Here is an 18,120-nt window from a genome sequence, read left to right on the forward strand (position 1 = left end):
CGCAACCCCCAGACATGGCTGGTCCTGACCTAAGGGGAACCTCCCCCCCCCTCCCACCCACCCTGGATCCCCCTAAAAATTTGTTAAAACACCCCTGTAAAAAAGTTCTCAGATTGGCCAATTTAGCTAATTTTTTGTCTGTAGCTGCTGCATGCCACCTCTCGGTGCATACACCTTCATATGGTGTATGTGCTGAGAGATTCCATTTGTTTACTTAAATTGTAGGCATTGGTGACATTTATAATAAAATATCATCAGTATGATGCCATAAAAGTTTAGTTTTCATTTTCAGCTAATGAAGAGAATCATTCCCAAGATTAAATAGTTGACGGACTGAGGAACAATATAAAAGTCAGTCTAACCATGAAAGTGTGGTGTTGACAAATAATTGATCTGTCTAGAAACTTATGACCAACTCGTTCTGGGCGTTGCTACATGTTTGTTAAAACAGTTTAATTTCCTTAGGACAGTGTTCTTGTTACTAGTTTTTCCACATAGTATATTTATTACCTATCTAGGATCAGATAAGTGACTTGTCATGCTACTGAAGGATATGGGGACTTTTTCTAAAGATGTTAATTCAAAATCCTATAAGCTGCTGCTTTGACAGTTGGTTCATAGCCTTCTAGGTCCAATTAAATCGACAGTACTGACCTTTAAAGCCCTTCTACAGTTTAAGGGTGGATACTTAAAGATGAATAACATTGATATAAGCCTGATTGTTGTAGTGAGATTATCAGAGGCCATTCTGAATGTCAGAGGTGCAATGAATGGCAACTGAGAAGAGGCTTTTTGTGCCTGAGATGAAATAATTGGATTAGTGATTTGAGCAAAGGCAGCAGAACCAGCGCAAGTAAAAATCAATTCTCAGTCTGCTGCTGAAAAATAATAAGTTGCTTTAGCTATTCCTTTCCAATTCTTCTAGCAGGAAGGGACTTATTGAATGCAGTAGAACTGTTTCAAGCCCAATGGGCAAATCTGTGTCATATTTTGTGCATAAAATTATTCTTGTTAGATCCAGCTTAAGCATTCTGAGATGGATATGAAGGCCAGAGAAAAGAAATGTACTACATTAATTCTGTACTTAATGCATTTCTGAGTTCATTCAAAGTATTTGATTGGGAGTTAGGTTATCTGGAAAATAATTTGTGCCCATATCACCCTTCCTGTGTTTTCTGGTCAGCAAAGGAATGTCTGCATGTTGTTAAATTGTATTACACTGTTGGCCCTAATTTCTGGCCTTTTAATGCAAAACAGAAATGCTTTGATGTTCAGAATTAATGTTTGATCATTAATTTTACTAGTTTTCATTTTCTGTTTTCAACTTATTATCTTAATTTGTATTGTATATGCTGTGTCATTGCATAGTACTGTAAAGCTAGGAAAGGTGTTTTTTTTTTAAAGTAGGGTAAAAATACTTCTAATGAAATAAAAGCTACACAGCTTAGATGACTCAGTAAAGGCTATCTTCATGAAAAGAAATGCTGCCAGATAGAACAAGACATTCTAAAATTAATTCAAGGATTTAAAAGAACTTTGTGTTATGTTGAGATTTTAAAATGTGATTTTAGAAATTGGCTAGGATAACACTGAAATGTTGCTAACTTTCTATCTTTGTAACATCACTCGAACATTCAAGCATCATTTATACTTGTGCAGTTTTTTTCTTCCTTCCCAGTGTTTGAATCAATGGCCCATATAGCTAGTAGTGAATAGGCTAGAAATATTTAATATATTTGGTGATTGCATATTTACCCTGAAAAAAAAAACCAGCGGGGCTGGGGGGTGGGGAAGGAAGCTTCTAAATTGTTAGACAAATTATTTTCTAGACTCTCAAGGGCTTTTGATATTTGAAACTTTGTTAGACCACAAGTAAGATGTTTGTAGTAACTTTTACAAAATCATGCCATAATTTTAAAAATTTATTAATCCAGAAATCCAGAAGAGGACAGAATTTTGGTAGTAAATCACTGTGGTATTAAGCAAGACACTCGTGTGGCTGCCTCACTCACTGACCACAATGCCCGCTCTCCTGATTGCATTTGTTAACTGATCACCTAGGGAGGTTCGGTTGCTAGTCAGCACACAGCAACCTGTCCAGGCCCAGCAGCTGGCTAGACCAGGGGTAGGCAACCTTGGCTCTTTTATGACTCAGGAATTCTGGGAGTTGAAGTCCAAGAGTCATAAAAGAGCCAAGGTTGCCTACCCCTGGGCTAGACCAAGCCACAGAGGGGTCTCCTCCCTCTCCCCTCTCCCACTCTTGAAAGGCTTGGTCTTCTCCCTGTCCCATCACATCTGGAAGAACTCAACTAGATCCAGTAGCATGCAGGCCTTCTCTCTCTCCCCCCCACCACTCCCAAGAGTGCTGGGCCCATCATGGAAGGCCTTAGCATATTTATCATTTTTTAATATTAGAAAATCCTGGTGCTCTTAGATCAGCAGTATGTGTCATATTCGAACCTGGGGTGTCCTGACTCAGGAATTTTATTTCCTATAGAATGTTAATATTTGATAATACGTAAATTACCGTAGGTAGAACTGGAAATGGAGCAGACTGCCTGGAACATTTAGCAGCTGTGTAAAATCACATTTAGTTGCATTTCTGATAAAGGCAGAAGACTAATTTATTGTGCCCATTCCCTTGAAAAATCTACAGCAATTTCCTTTTTTTCGGGGATTCCCCAAAACAACTTCTAAAAATGCATGAAATTTGACTATGATTCTGTTATTCTCTGTACTAGCACAAAAGATCAAAAAGTATCATAAAGCACTTAATTTTGATAGCAACCTTGAATAGCTTTAGATGTTTAGAAACATCCACATTTGGTTTTTTCCTTGTTCACCAGTCTGCTTTCCTTCTTCACCAGTCTGCTTGATACAAAGGGTAGTGAAAAGGTTCAACATTTATTGTCATTTTAGAAGCTGGGGTGCTCCTTGTCTCTTGACATCTGTTGAGCTGCATGCTCACTTGTAGAGGAGAAAAGTATGATATTAAGAAACAGCAGTTCTATAGATCATCAGGAGATAAGTCTTGAGAAAGAACTGACTGCCTTCTATGCTTGTTCTTAGATTGGCATTAAAAATTGCTTCACACCATGTGCAATTCCTGTGCTAAGGAAAAACAAAATAGGTAGAAAGAAAAGGTTGCTTCTGAATTGTGTGGCTTACCTTATATGCTTCAATCACTTAAAGTAACATTTCTAACAATGTTAATTGTTATAAATTATTGGGAACTTTAAACTTAGGACCTTAATACAATAGAAGATAATAAAGGTTTTAAAAAAGATAAGCAGCAGATTTGTGAAGTTGCAGGAACTTATTAGTCTAACAAAAAAAAAAGGACTAAGGGGTGTACGATACCTTCCAATACTTGAGGGGCTGTCACAGAGAAGAGGGGGTCGACCTATTCTCCAAAGCACTTGAGGGCAGGACAAGAAGTAATAGGTGGAAGATTATTAAAGAAAGATCCAACTTAGAATTAAGGAGACATTTCCTGACAGTAAGAGCAATTAATCAGTGGAACTGCTTGCCTCCAGAAGTTGTTGGTGCTCCTTCACTGGAGGTTTTCAAGAAGAGGTTTGAGCAGGAGGGGTTCTACAACCAAAGAAATAATCCTGATTTGTCAGTCTCTTCAGAAAGTAGTAGTACAATCCTGAGTCCGCAAGGAGAAGGGCGGGATATAAATATAAACAATAAATAAACAATAAATAAATAAATACTACTCAGGTTCTTGACTATTCAGGCTTCTGTCTTTTACACAATGATGAATTGATTTGAAGAGTTGATAATGAAGTTAGGATCCAGTGTAACATTCATATTGAGAGAAAATGGCTGGATTCATTTACCTCACTACTCTATAATATAGGATGGGCCATTCATTTTACTCATACATTTGTTCTACCAATTAAGGTCTACTTAAACATGTTTCTGTTCCTGCATTAAGACTTATATTTCTTCCTGTTTAATGCTTATACACTGTGCATTTGATGGACATACTGGGTCTCTTTAAGTTCAGTATTGAATGCATCCACACTCAGTGTATGGCTTCCAGTCCTACTACTTCGTATCACAATATTTTTGAGCTTTATTCCCTCTGTAGCATTGATGAAGATCATAATTGTAAAGGTCAAGCTGGCATATCAAATGAATTTAGAATTTGCTTTTAACTTTTTTTCTTTCTAACTAGACTCACTGTATTATTTGTTTTTTGTTCACAAACAAATGATTTGGATTATGAGAAGTGCAAAGCAGAAGTAGTCTGTAACAGTACTTTTATATTGCTGTCATTTAAAAGGATGTTATTTTTTTTCCTCAGAATAAATTTTACATAGAAACCAAGCTTAACCGAGATTTAAGAAATGATCTTATAAAACTGTTTACGGAACATGTTGCAGAAAAGCACATTTACAGCCTGATGCGTAAGTCTAAAGTTTGAGATGATTCATTTTTTAATATAGCAATAAATTGCTGAATCATTAGTCGGAAAATGATAAAAATGGAAAGTATCTTAACACTAAATAGCCTGTCAAGAATTTAATTCAAAACAGGATTAAAATGCCAATTATAGCTATTGGTTGTTGGGGAAAATTGCAATGTAATTGAGTACTTGTTTAATTAAACGCAAGAATTTCCTGAGCCAGAGGGTATACAGGTAGTCCTCGCCTTATGACCACAATTTAGCCCCATTGACTTTGCTTGTCAGAAGGTGATCACATGACCTTGAGACCCTGTAAAAGTCATAAATACATGTCATTTGCCAAACGTTCAAATTTTGATCTGTGACTGTGAGGATATAGCAATGGTCATAAGTGTGAAAAACGGTCATAAGTCACTTTTTTCAGTGCCATTGTAACTTCAAATAGTCACTAAATAAATGGTTGTAAGTCGGGGACTACTTGTAATATATATTTCTTTGGTAGTATGTTACATTACAGTCCAGCTGTCTTTAATTATCTTTGCTTTTGCTATAAGTGCTGTCAATTTCTTCAGATATCAATATTGACATTGATTAGACTGCCACCATTTCCACCAGGAGATCTATAGAGCAACAAAATAAGAAAACGCGTGTGCCAAACTTAGCCTTTGCTGAATGAGTTTATCTTGCAATTGGGCCTCATTGTGGAAATTCCATTTTCATGGTGGTTTTTCTTCTTAAAAGCTTTCAGTCCGATAAGATTGTTTTAAGCCTTTAACGTAGTCCAGACCAGGAACCAAAACCAAGAGTATTAATATTACCTTTTTTCATAAATGTATAACAGAAACTTGCAAGTCTGAAACTTCTTCCTCCTTCCTCCACTTTTACCTTTCAGAGAATTAGGGAGAGTCACTTATGAAACACTATCCCCATTCCTGCTTTGGACTCAGACTTCTTTCATCAAACTGTTGTCTAGACCAGAGCTTTTCAACCTTTTCACCCATTGCACCACTTTTAGGATATGGCAACATCCAAGTACCACCAGTCACCTAGCAAGGTGTCAAAAACTTGATGACCAAAAAAAAGAGATAAAGTGATAAAGTACAGGTAGTCCTCGACTTACAACAGTTCGCTTAGTGACTGTTCGAAGTTACAATGGCACTGAAAAAAGTACCCAAGCCACAGCCAAGCAAGACACCTCCCTGCCCGCCCGGCGGCGCTCTTCCTCCTGTCCGAGGTTTTCATTGTTGTGAGCATTTCTGTTGAGGATTGGCAGCGGGGGTGGGGTGGGGATGTTTGGTTTTTATCCCCCCCCCCGTCTGCTGGGTGGTTGCAGCAGGTTTTGGTCACTTCACATGACCCTGGGACATTGTGACTGTCATAAATATGAATCAGTTGCCAAGCATCTGAAAGTAAATCACAAGACCCGGGAGATGCTGCAACATTCCAGCTGATCGGCACTTCTTCTGGGCTCAGCAGAAGCGCCAGGATCAGCGCCGAGCTCCAGCTGGAGCCTGGCGCTGATCCTGGCGCTTCCACTGAGCCCTGACAGCCCTGCAGCTCCAGCCATCTCTCGCTCAGGCTTGTGCGGTGCTGCCACCGGTTCAGCTCATTTCCTTCCCCCGCTACCACTTTTCTAGGATGGTCGCGTACCACCTGCCAGGTGCCAATGTACCACAGGTGGTACCCGTACCACTGGTTGAAAAGCCCTGGTCTAGACTGCAGCTCTCCCTCCTGTCTTTCAAGGTTATTTTCACAGCCCAATTATGCAGCAGTATAATAGTAGCCCTTCTCATTATTCACATGAAGATAATTTTAATTATTAAGCTAGCTAAATAGAAGAGTTCATTGTGTGGATTTATATTCAAGGAAGCAACATTGTTTTACACAGTTACTAAAAAAAAGGAAATCTTTCTATATGCTAAACTGCTCTCCCAACTTTAAACTTGCAGCTGAATAAACTATTTGCATTGCCATTTTAGCAGCAGGTTACTGTTTTCACAGTTTATGGCTGCGTCTTCTATATATAAGTAATACTTATCTAAATCATTATCAGTGTTATTTTAACATTACAGACATGCTGATGACATAAGCAGTACTCACTTGGCAGTAATTTTATAACATTTAGGGTGAGGAGGTAGTTGTTAAAAATGAAAAATCAATTCCATATACTCCAATTTGTTATGATGGAGTTATTTAAAATAGTAGTGACAGAAATAGAATCTTCTCTATGAAGAAAGGCTAACAGAATTTTAGTTTAATTATATACCTCATTTGCATATGGTACTAAGACATAATGTGGTATGGCTTTTTTTGTAAACATACTCATTTTAAGAAATAAACTGAGGCACAAGGGGCAGTTTAAATTCCTGACACAATCTTTATTATCTTGTTCTGTGCCACTTGTTCTGAGTAATGGTAAAAGAAAAGAATTATTTAAAGAAGTCAGGATTACAGTACTTTTCTTATAGCGTCCTTGATGCTTTCTAAAGTGGGTGCTTGCTTGTAGAGTTTCATTACATACTAGGTAGCATAATCAGTGCTAGATTATATACAGAAGCTTGCCCTGCCAGTGTTGGTGGAGGCTATAATTTAACTTTAACTTTTTGTGGTTTAATTGAACTTCTAATTTTTATTTCTCTTAGAGTAAGAAGCCTTAATCGCTTAGTTAACAAATTCTTAAGTTGTGAAATTTATCATTGCAAGATGTTTTGTTTGTACCTGCCCACATCGTAGTAACTGGGAATTTATCTAATGCATGAATTTATTAGTCACAATAGTTCAATAGAACTTCATATTGTATGTTAAGAGTCTCTTGTCTTTATTCCTGGAGTCTTAAAGGTGAAGCTATTGAAATGACTTTTTAAGCATCCACTTCATTGTTGCCTACGCACGCTTGTAAAGGATAAAAGCAAAGGATTGCGGAAAGCTGAGAATCTATGAATTGTTGTTTTGTATTCTCAGCTGACCTTCAACAGTTCTTCCTTTGTTTGTCATGCACATTTTAAAAAATACAGTGAAATCATTCTTCTGGTGTGAGTTTAATATACTTGGTTGATTTTTTTAATATATTTAGCCAACTGACTTCAAACTGACAAAATAATTATTTGGTATATTTAAAATAACTTTGGGGGAAATGAAGCACTTTTAATATATGAAACTACTAGCAAATAATTTATGGTTCATATAATTTTTATTCTGAAAAATATCGGTAGGCCAGCATTAGCTGCTACTGACTCTACCATCATATCTCTTTACAAGCAACTGATAGTAGGGGCTGAAGCAGAATTTCAGTTTCAATTTACTTTTTAACATTTGGGTTTTCAAACTGAAGTGTTAATGCTTCTTAAAATTTTTATCATTATCTATTAAGTTGTTGACTTATAATATGTATAAAACCAAATATCTCTGTTGAAATAAGATGCATAATATAAATAAAAATTCAGAGAGAAATGTATACGAGAAATATATGCAGCCTTTTCTTCATGGATTTTCTCCTTTGGAGCACCTGTAAATGAGATGTCTATTTAACAACTTATTTATAAGAAATATAACTGATTTTATCACATCAGGTTATCCTCACATAGTAGAGAGCCATTTTAGTCTAGTGGTTAAGCACCAGGCTAGAAATCAGGAAATTGAGTTCCGGTCCCACCTTAGACATGAAACCTGATTGGGTGATCATGAACCAATAACTCTTTCTTAGTTATGACATCAGGCTTGAGTATCAAGTCAATAGGTTAATTCTGTTGCAACCAATGGATCAGCACTTGGTTGATTAAAAAAAAGCAGACCATTCACTTGTGGGAAAAATGCTAGGAGGAAAAAGAAAAAAGAAAGTTTATACTCATGTAATGGAATCCACTTTTACAGAGATTAGTTTGCTCATATTTAATCACTTAACAAATAAATTCTCTCATGGATAGAGAAGAAAATGAACTACAGTTGCTGTTTGATATTTGATAAAATGCCTAGAGGATTATTTTTATCATAAATTTGATTTTAGCTGCTCAGTTGCATGAAAATACAATTATGCTAAAAAGATTGTCTTAGGGCAGGGGTGTCAAACTGCCGGCCCGCGGGCCAGTTTCATCATACCGGAGCTGCGCCCACCCCATTGCCGGCAATGGCGAAAAAGCTCCGATACGTCGCGCAACATCACGTGACGTTGTGAGTTTGACATGTCTGTCTTAGGGTCTGACAAAAGGAAAATTATAAAGAGGAAATTCCTTGCTGAGTTTTCTCATCCTATTTATAGATAGTCCTCACTTAACAACCATAGGACTAGAATCTCAACTGTTAAGCAAAGCACTCATTAAGTGAGATGCCTACATGACTCTTTTGCTCAACAAGCACAATCCCGGGACTTCCAGTTGCAGTTGTTATGCTATCTCCCAAGCCATTATGCAATGGTGCAAAAGAGCTGCCTACCGAAGAATTTTACCCTATCAGTCTCAAACATTCCTGTAGCTCACCAAAGGATTTCAGCTCCCCTCAATGCACAGAAGGGAAATCGCTTGTAGGGCTGTAGGAGTGGAGCTGAAATCTTCAAGATTTCATTTCTCCTATATTTGCAACCTTTCTTGCTAACTTCCCTCTTGACTTTCTGGGTAAGCAGGCTGAGAAGATTGCAAATGGCAATCACATGCTTGTGGGACACTTGGCAAGTAGATGAAATGTGTCAGATGACATAGAGTGTGGACATTAATGATGGCTAGAAGTGCTTAGCAGGCCATTAAGCACTCTTTCCTAGGCCATTAAATTTTGGGACAGTTGTTAAAATGACCGGTCATAAGTAGAGAGCTATCTATACTTAAATCGAAAATGAAAAAAGTGATTTAAACTTTTTAATTGGTTTGCATATATAATTATTAAGATGTCATCAGGAGACATGAATTCTGCATTCATATTAAAAACAATTGAAAAGAAAAGGAATAACTTGCACATGATTTGACTTTTGCATGAAATCTTTCTGGATTTTTCTTGCCATTTTAAAAACTTGCTTTCCCCAGTGCTTTAATTTCTGATAAAAACTCCTCCTTTAAGATTTAAGTAGAATAGATTCAACTGGTAGACTGGAATAACAGTGCATTGCATACATTTGTGTTACAAAAATCAATATCTGAAGTAAAATTAATTTGCAATTGAGTGTATTTTCTCCTTTCAGCTTTACTTCTAGAAGCTCAGTCCACACCTTTTTGGATAAACCCTTCCACAATGGCAAACATTGTCAAAGGATTATACATGCTTAGGCCAGGTAAATTATCTTTTTGAGTACTTGTTCATTTTTATCAAATGATCTTGTCAAAAGCTATATGTAATAAATTCCTTGAAGAGATCAGATACACATATAAGAAACAAATCCTACATTAGAACCATATCAAGATAAGATACTTCACCATACAAGTATTAATAAATTCTGGAGCAATTTGTGATATTTATAATGTATTTGATATATTTGTTCCATCAATTTGGCCATACAACTGTTGTCTTGTTCTCAAAAAGACAGATTGAGTAATCTAAAACCTTTATTAAAGATGATTTTTAAAAGCATTCTCATTTAGTACACAGCACCTTAGATTTGATTTTTCTGTTTAAAATTGTGTCATAAGAAAGAATTTGAACTTAACTCCTGTTAAATCCCTTAAGTAATTTTTTTTTCTCATTAGCTATTGTTTTCCATTTCTACACAGAATGGGTTCAGATGGCACCAGCTTTATTTTCTAAATTTATTCCAAACATCCTTCCTCCTGCTGTAGAATCTGAGCTTGAGGAATATGCTTCTCAGGACCAGAAACTTCAACAAGAACTTATTCAAGAGGGATTTTCCAGGTAATAAGGCCAACTTTTCCAACATCTTTATTTGGTGATCTGTAAATTGTGCAGATAAATTTGGGTATCACATGGTTTTTAGTTGCTTTTAACTATTTTAATGGCTATATTGTATTGAACGTTTAACTTTTATTTTAATTATGTTCTCTGCCCAAAGTTACATACAAGTAAGATGGGTGACTGTATAAATTCAATAAATAAATAAACTAGCGTAACATACCATTTGAAGGCCTTAGAAAATGTCACTTAGGTAAAACATTTTTCAGTGGTACTTTGGGTCTGCTTCTTGATAAACCTTTAAAAATTCAATGAATTAACTTTTGTGGAAGGAGGACACCTAGTGTAGAAAATGCAGGTCCACATCATCCGTTCTCCTTGAAAGGTCTAGCTGTACACAAAAGCATGGTGTCATGTGTATTTCTTCTTTCCAACTCTGAATGCTCAGAAGTTGGGGAAAGAAAGAGGCAGTAGAAGTAGTCTCAATGCACTCAGTTGAAATACTGAAGGGTGTTATAAGGCATCCATAATCTTCCTTAAATTGTGTACTTGAATCCCTTCCAGACCTTCAGTAATACTGTAGTGAATGCTCTTGTTTGCTAGTAAAAAGATGTATTCAATTACATTCAGATGTGTGCATTTAACATACCTGCTTCCACACCCCCACCTAATAGCAACTGCAAAGACTATATGCTTAAACTTTTTCTTCTGTAGAACAGTTCACGTAAGAAAGCTAGACTGCACTGATAGTATATGAAATGAATAAATTATGTTATAGCTTCTTATGCTACAAATCTATATACTACTAAAACTCTCATCATGACCTTTATGTGGGTAAAATGGTGCATCATAGAGCAACAATTTTCACACCAAGGTTCTTCAGATGAACTAACTTACAAAAGATGTCCAAAATCCAGGACCCATGAATCCCAACAGAATGAACTTTGGGGAGGTTGTTGCTGCTTCAATGCTACTGCTGCACTGCTGAGCTGCTGCTGCAGTCATGTGGATTCATTTTCAACATTCCGTGACAGTTTCCCAGCCAGTCTCACAATCCTTTGTTCCATACCTAACCCAGCAGCAGCAATTTCCCTGATTGCTGGAAAGGGGAAGGGAAGGGAAAGGAAAACAAAGGGAGGGGAGATTTCTTATGCTCCTTGTAAGATTCCTGTAGACACTCAATGGGGAAGCCGGCAAGAAGTTGGAAATTGCTCCTGTTCATGCTGCTTTTCTCCTGCCCATGATCATTCTGTTTCTCTGTTTAGGGCAGGGGTGTCAAACTCGCAATGTCACGTGACGTGTCATGACATATCGCGACTTTTTTGCCATTGACGGCAATGGGGTGGGTGCGGTTTTGCTATTTGATACCCCTGGTTTAGGGTAAGGAAATATCTCTGAAATGGTTACCCAACAGGGCATGGGTTATCCGGTTGTTACAGCTATACGAAGACGTTCACTTGTGGTTTCTTACTTCAGCTATTGTCTCTTATAAATAAAATATAATTTGTCACTCAAATTATCAATTTGTCACTCACTATCAGGCCTAAATATTAAGGAAAAGACTTGCACTTCAGCAGGATTCTCTGACTTTAGCTGCATTTATTTAAAATGTCTGCATTATCTATGGACATTGTTAAAAACAAAGACTTGATTGGGTTAATTTTGAAGTCTAGGCTGACATGTTCTGTTTATTAGGGTATTGGAAATGGCAAGTAGACTGTTATTTAGCACATGATAATAGGTTCATATTATGCATATGTTAAAATATCTACATTAGTTATCATTTGCTTTCTAACCATAATTCATATAGTCTTTTTAAACTTTAAAATCCTAAAGGGCTATGTTTCTAAACCTGGCATTAGTTTTGGCAAGAGAAATCCTCTCAAGAAAAGCTCTAGTTTTGGGGTCTTTGGGGCACATAGTAGTGGGTTTTCTTCTATATTACTGCTAAACTATTGCACACACGCGCTTCCTTAGGCATTGTTATTTTATTTCCACTTCAGCAAGAACTGATTATTTGAACTGAGCAGCATTTTGGCTGCTTTTTTCTGGGTTTAAATATTATTTCTTATTTTTATGTTGCTTGTTATTCATCTTGAATGACCTAGATATTTAAAAGGTAGGGCAAAATTGAATGAAACAAATAAATAAGAACAGTGAAAAAAAATTGTCTGGCTTCCTTTTTTTTAGAGGTGACCAATCACGTAAGCGAGCTGGGGAAGAATTAACGTATAGTAAGTAACTTAAACTGCTAGTCTCGTTAATAATGGATATTATATAGTAATACATGTGAACCTTTTTCACAGAGAGAATGTTCAGATTTCTTCAAAGTCCCCCCAACACTTTTTAAGGAAGCCCCTCAAGGTCCCTACAGATGCACAGAATACAGTTTGAAAAACTGTGTTGTCTAAGCACATGATAGTATATTATTGAAAGAATTAAAAACCTATTCCATGTATTCTCAATATGTTTACTATTCAATGACTAAAAATTCTCGTTATGAAGATCACATATATCTGAAATGCAACAATAATGAATGGGTGGTCTATTAGTGGCAGGGTCAAAGTTCCCTCTGATACATCAAACTGTTCTGATATCTGTTGCAGTGTGGATGCTCACTGTAAATTTTCCTTTAATTTGAATTGAACTTCTTGGTACTTTCTGGACCCTTTTATGTAGGGTGGGGTCCTTGGGTTTTGGTGTTGGTTTTTGACAAAAATACAAAAATGATTTGCCAGTGCCTTCCCTTTTCAATCTAACTTATAGCACAGGAGGTCTTTGGTGGTTCTCCGTACCCAAATCTGAACCAGCCATGCTTAGCTTCCTTACAAATTCAGCCCAGCGTTGTGGCTATCTGGCAAGAGATTTGTGGTACACTGGATAATTATATACCACTTCTGAGGTTCTGTTTCTTGGGCCACTGGTACAGGCAGTCCTTGACTTACGACCACAATGGAGCGCAAAATTTCTGTTGTTAGGTGAGATATTTGTTAAGTGAGTTTTGCCCCATCTTACGACCTTTCAGTTGTTAAGTGAATCACTGCAGTTGATAAGTTAGTAAACCGAGTGTTAAGAGAATCTGGTTTCCACCTTTACTTTGCTTGTCAGCAGGTCACAAAAGGGGATCACATGACCCCGGGACCCTGCAACTGTCATAAATATGTGTTGGTTGCCAATCATCTGAAGCTTGATCACATGATTATGGGGATGCTGCAAAGGTCATAATTATGAAAAACGATCATAAGTCACTTTTTTTCAGTGCCATTGTAACAGTCATTAAATCAGTGGTTCTCAACCTGTGGGTCGGGACCCCATTTGGGGTCGATCAACCATTTCACGGGGGTCGCCAAGCAAGGCTGTCCGCCATTTTTTTTGTCCGCCATTTTTTCCCCTTTTCCGGCGGGTGCCTTGGGCTGGGCCAGCTGGTGGTCGGCCTGTTCCGTCTCTGCCGCTTGCCAGCTACGCCTCAGCCGGAGCAGGGGGCGGAACCACGCATGCGTGGCGCTCCCGGGCAGGGAAAGTCCTCGACTTACGACCGGTTGGGTAGTCCTCGACTTACGACCGGTTGGGGTCGCGGCATTAAAAAGGTTGAGAACCACTGCACTAAATGAACTATTGTAAGTCGAAGACTGTAGGCTTAGTAAAAATGAAGGGGAGGGGCAGTTTTTAAGAACTGTGAATAACAGTGAGAGGGATTTAACGCAAGTGATGTTTTCATTCTTTTTTCTTGACTTTTTCAGATGGTTCAGCATCGTGTGCAAGCTCAAGAGGGTGCAGATAGGAACTGTGCTAGAAAGCTGACCAATTGGAGTGGACTCTGGAACGGCATTGGAAGGGAGGGTAGCCTGAGACTCAGCCAGGTTGTTCTGATACTCAGGTTCTCTGATGCAACTATACCTAGAAGAAGGTGTTTGGACTTATTTCTTGCCATGTAATAAAATGTCTGTTTGCTGCTATTTGGGCTAGCTCGGAACAATGTGATCAATCTTGAAAAGGGGTGAGGGTATTTTTTTTCCTAGATGATTTCTTGTGAGGACTGTATTCTTTTTGAGGCTTGGTTTCTAAAAGATCACTAAATGCTAAAAGTTGATTATCAAAAATAGCAACTTCCTCTGAGAAGATTTAGAGTGGTGTTTTTGTTTTGTTTGGGGGTTTTGATTATTTTTTTTTTTTTTGCACTTTCCGATATGTGAATATTGCTGTTAGAAATCTGTTGCCCGTTAGATTTTATTCAGAATGTTTGCTCGGTAAATTGTGATCATTTAACAGTATTTCCATCTGGAAAAAAAATGGTTTGTCTCTGAAGGCCAGTCATAGGACTGACTCTTCACATTCCAGACAATTCATCTGCTTAGCCCCTCAGTAGTACAGGCCACAAAATGTTTCTTAAAACTGTGATTTGATTAAACATGGTGCAAAGTTGCCAGATTTTTCTTACCTTCTTTGATTACATTTAGGAAAATAAACATTAAGCTGTGTTTTAACCCAGTCCCTTCCACACTGTTGGCAAATCAAATGTTTATTGTATTATGTTGTTGGCTTTGGTAATGATTGTAAAGAATTAGAACAAATGCTTTTCAACATGTGATTTCTAGTCAGAATTGAAATGCTAGTATATAATGGATGAAGGTTTAAGCAAGAGATTGCGAACCAGGTTGTATGCTCATACCCTCTGTGCTGCCTAGTGGCAATACAGAGAAATGTTGGTACTGATTTTAATCAATCAGTTCTCTGAATGATATTGGGGTGGTATAATAGATTTTCAAATATGACTGAAATGGTGCTTACCTCTGAATAACAAGCTACTTGAAATCAATGTTACACGTGTGGCTTGTACCATTTCAGAAGGCAACTGGAGAGAACTGCATGTTTGATTTGTACATACTCTTTTTTAATTTCAACTGTTAAAGCTTGAACATAAAATTTTAATCTGCAGCAGCACTTTGCACTGCATTATGGGTATAATGGCAATATGTACCTCAGAAGGGATAACTCTGGATCCCTGCTTTCTGTCTTTGGTCTTGAACTAAAGGCTAATCACAAGATGCTGGGGGGCTTGTTTATGTATTTGTTCCTTGGCTCTCTGTGATGAAGCAGCACACACATAAAAGGGAGGTGGTTCTCCAGCTCCTCCACAAAATGTAATTTTATATACCATAATTAGACTTATCTTCGGAATAAAAGGGAAATAAGGATGAGTTTGCCACAGTGAGGTAATGAAATCAGGCTCTGCTGAAGTATTAGTGCTGGGGAAACCCCAGTTGGAGTAAGTCTTTAATGTGGAACATTGTACATTTTGATGAACAAGAGATGGAAGTTTACCGCATTCATGAAAAAGATAATGTGATACATGACTTTCCAGCATGAGCAGTGGCTTATCTTAGCTTGTCTGATCCACAAAGAACAATTCTAGCCTTTCATTTGGTAAGATTCCAGGATAAGTCTTTCTGTAATGTAAAAGTATCATATGAAAGAACAAATATACTTTTTAAAAAGTATGCAGTTTGGAGAAGAGAATGTTAAATGAATCAAAAAGAAATATATATTTTGATTTAATCAAAGTTTTACTCCTTAATTTGTTGAAAATAAGGCATTCCTTTAAAGAAAATATATCTAGAAAACAACTATTTCTAAGTTTACATAGACAGTCCTTCTTTTCTTTTGATATGTAAATGTAAACCTCTCCAATTTACCAAATTAATTTAAATGTTCTTGCATTGATGGAACTAGTCAGAAATTACAGAATCCTTCAGATTTTCAAACACTTTGTTATAAACAAGATGATCTGAAGAATATGTAAATAGAATTTCAGGAGAAAGTTTGTGAGAGAAACTCTTGGTTTCAATTTCAATTAAGTCAAAAAAGTAGGCCATACACTTAATTATAATTGTGTTTCCATAAAGTTAGTATAAGCCACTGTTCCCCAACCTGCTGACCTTCAGGTGAATTGTGTTACTGGCTACATTAGCTGGGAATTCTCAATACTTTAGTCCAACATAACTGGAGAATATCAAGCAGGAGAAGGGTAATATAACCCAAGCGCCAAATCATCCTATCCCTTATTTAGAAGAGTTGTTCACACTAGTTAATGAGGATCCATCACTACTGCACTGTGCCTCTACAAAATTGCTTTTAGATTATATTATTTTTGGGTAGTGCAGGAATTCTGAAACTTATGTAGGAGGCTACAGTATAATAATAATCGATAATAACCAATGCTAGGCATTCAAACCCAACAACGTTGTCTTTTTTTTTTTTTAAGTAGGAAGTTTGAACAAATCTTAAGAAAACTAAAAAAGGCAATGTGAAAGATTTTTGCTGTTGTTCAAGAGTTACAGATTAAAAGTTTGGACAAATTTATATCTAGGGTCATGGCAGTAATTGCCTGTTAAACCCTCCACTTTTATTCCCTATTGAATTTATCCTTAAGAAGTGCCCAGTCATGAAGGACGTGTATAAGTATGGTTGTTTCACAACATTTATTTCTCTTTCCATAACTATAGACGAAATTACGTACCGGGATATTTCATCTTCGGCTGGTCTCTGGTTCTGTTCCTGATTCCAGTTTGACCCCTATAATTTCCAGCATTAACTTTACAGAATACAGTGAGAATGAAAAGAGGATGTCCAATGGATGTGAATTTGATGCACTGGTTTTATCTTTTACGACAGTCTTTCCTGACTACTTGGGTTTACAGTTTTGCAGGCTTCAAGTTCAAGAATTTCCCAGCCAGTATAGTCATTACTGAAAATTCTGGGTATTGAAGTCCACATATCTGGAGGATGCCAAAGTAGAGGAAGGCTGCTCTACTAGTTTATGGTTTGTAAATAATATTCAGAACATTCAGCTTTTGTTTCCAGATAAGGTTTTATTTGTGGCACTCTTCTTCTCAAGAATATTGCTTCGGTCAATATTCTAAACATGGTTTTACATATTTTAGCTCTATGTAGCATCTTGCCTGAAGAGGAAGCCTGTTTTTTTATATATATGTAAAAGAAAAGAAAAGAAAGAAAAATATATTATGTTGTAAATAAATTAGTATTAAGATTTCTGTATGTTTTGGCATCTAATGCTGAAATAATTTGTTTTTCTATCCTCCAAGGGATATATCTTTGTAAGCGTGTATGAAAGAACACAAGAAAACTTAAGTTACTCTGTAAACATTTTTCTTCAATATATGTTGACTTAATGAGTGGCCCTCTAAAGCCATGCCTTCAATAAAAGCAGCATGGTCTTGGCTGTGGTGCTCCTGTAAATCAAATTATTTGCCATTTTTTGTGACTGTTTTCCATATAAGACTTAACATGGCAAGCGTTTATGCATTGAGTGTCATATGTCATATTTGTTTCTTGGGAAACTTGTTATATTAAAATATTTTTAGACAAATGTTTTGATTCTGAATTTGCCATTTTTAATTTGTATCCACTTGCCATTCTTGACTTAGAGAGATCATAGTGACATAAGACAATGCTTCTTTTACCCTCAGTTTTTCAGTCTCATGTTTTCTTCAGAATGTGGAATGTGTAAAGCCTGTGGTTGATGGGAAAGTTTAAAAAGGGGGTTTTATGGGAAGAGGGGAACCATAATATGTAATTTGGGAGGGTGGAGAGTGAAGTTACTGTCTGTAACTGCTGCAAAGAAGATTGTAAATTGCTTCTTTAGATACTTCTTTCTCTTTTGTTACATTTCAATTTTTTATTTTTCTTGAGTCTTTTATATTTCCTTTGTTCTTTTACTTTTCTATAGTTTTTTTTAAGCGTGTGTACATTTTTCTTTTAATAAAAATTACGGTGAAAAATAGTTGATGGGAAAGCTAGCTTATTGAAACTGTTGATACTCAGCTCATTGATATGAGCAGATTCTCAGAATCAATCTA

At 36.8% G+C, this 18,120-nt stretch overlaps 1 protein-coding gene across 1 annotated transcript in view; it reads left to right on the forward strand.

Annotated features, from left to right (window-relative positions):
* CACUL1 (CDK2 associated cullin domain 1) overlaps nt 1-17,880 on the forward strand; it is a 43,390-nt gene extending 25,510 nt beyond the window's left edge. Inside the window, exons 5-10 of the mRNA XM_015819471.2 lie at nt 4,316-4,418; nt 9,582-9,671; nt 10,108-10,246; nt 12,434-12,477; nt 13,984-14,150; nt 16,747-17,880. Coding sequence (XP_015674957.2) covers nt 4,316-4,418; nt 9,582-9,671; nt 10,108-10,246; nt 12,434-12,477; nt 13,984-14,024 — 417 coding nt within the window. The 3' untranslated portion in view covers nt 14,025-14,150; nt 16,747-17,880. The remainder of the gene's footprint in view (nt 1-4,315; nt 4,419-9,581; nt 9,672-10,107; nt 10,247-12,433; nt 12,478-13,983; nt 14,151-16,746) is intronic.
* Nucleotides 17,881-18,120: the final 240 nt, after the last annotated feature.

Source organism: Protobothrops mucrosquamatus, unplaced genomic scaffold (genome assembly GCF_001527695.2).
Source record: "Protobothrops mucrosquamatus isolate PMUCROS unplaced genomic scaffold, P.Mucros_1.0 scaffold930, whole genome shotgun sequence".
Lineage (NCBI taxonomy): Eukaryota > Metazoa > Chordata > Lepidosauria > Squamata > Viperidae > Protobothrops > Protobothrops mucrosquamatus.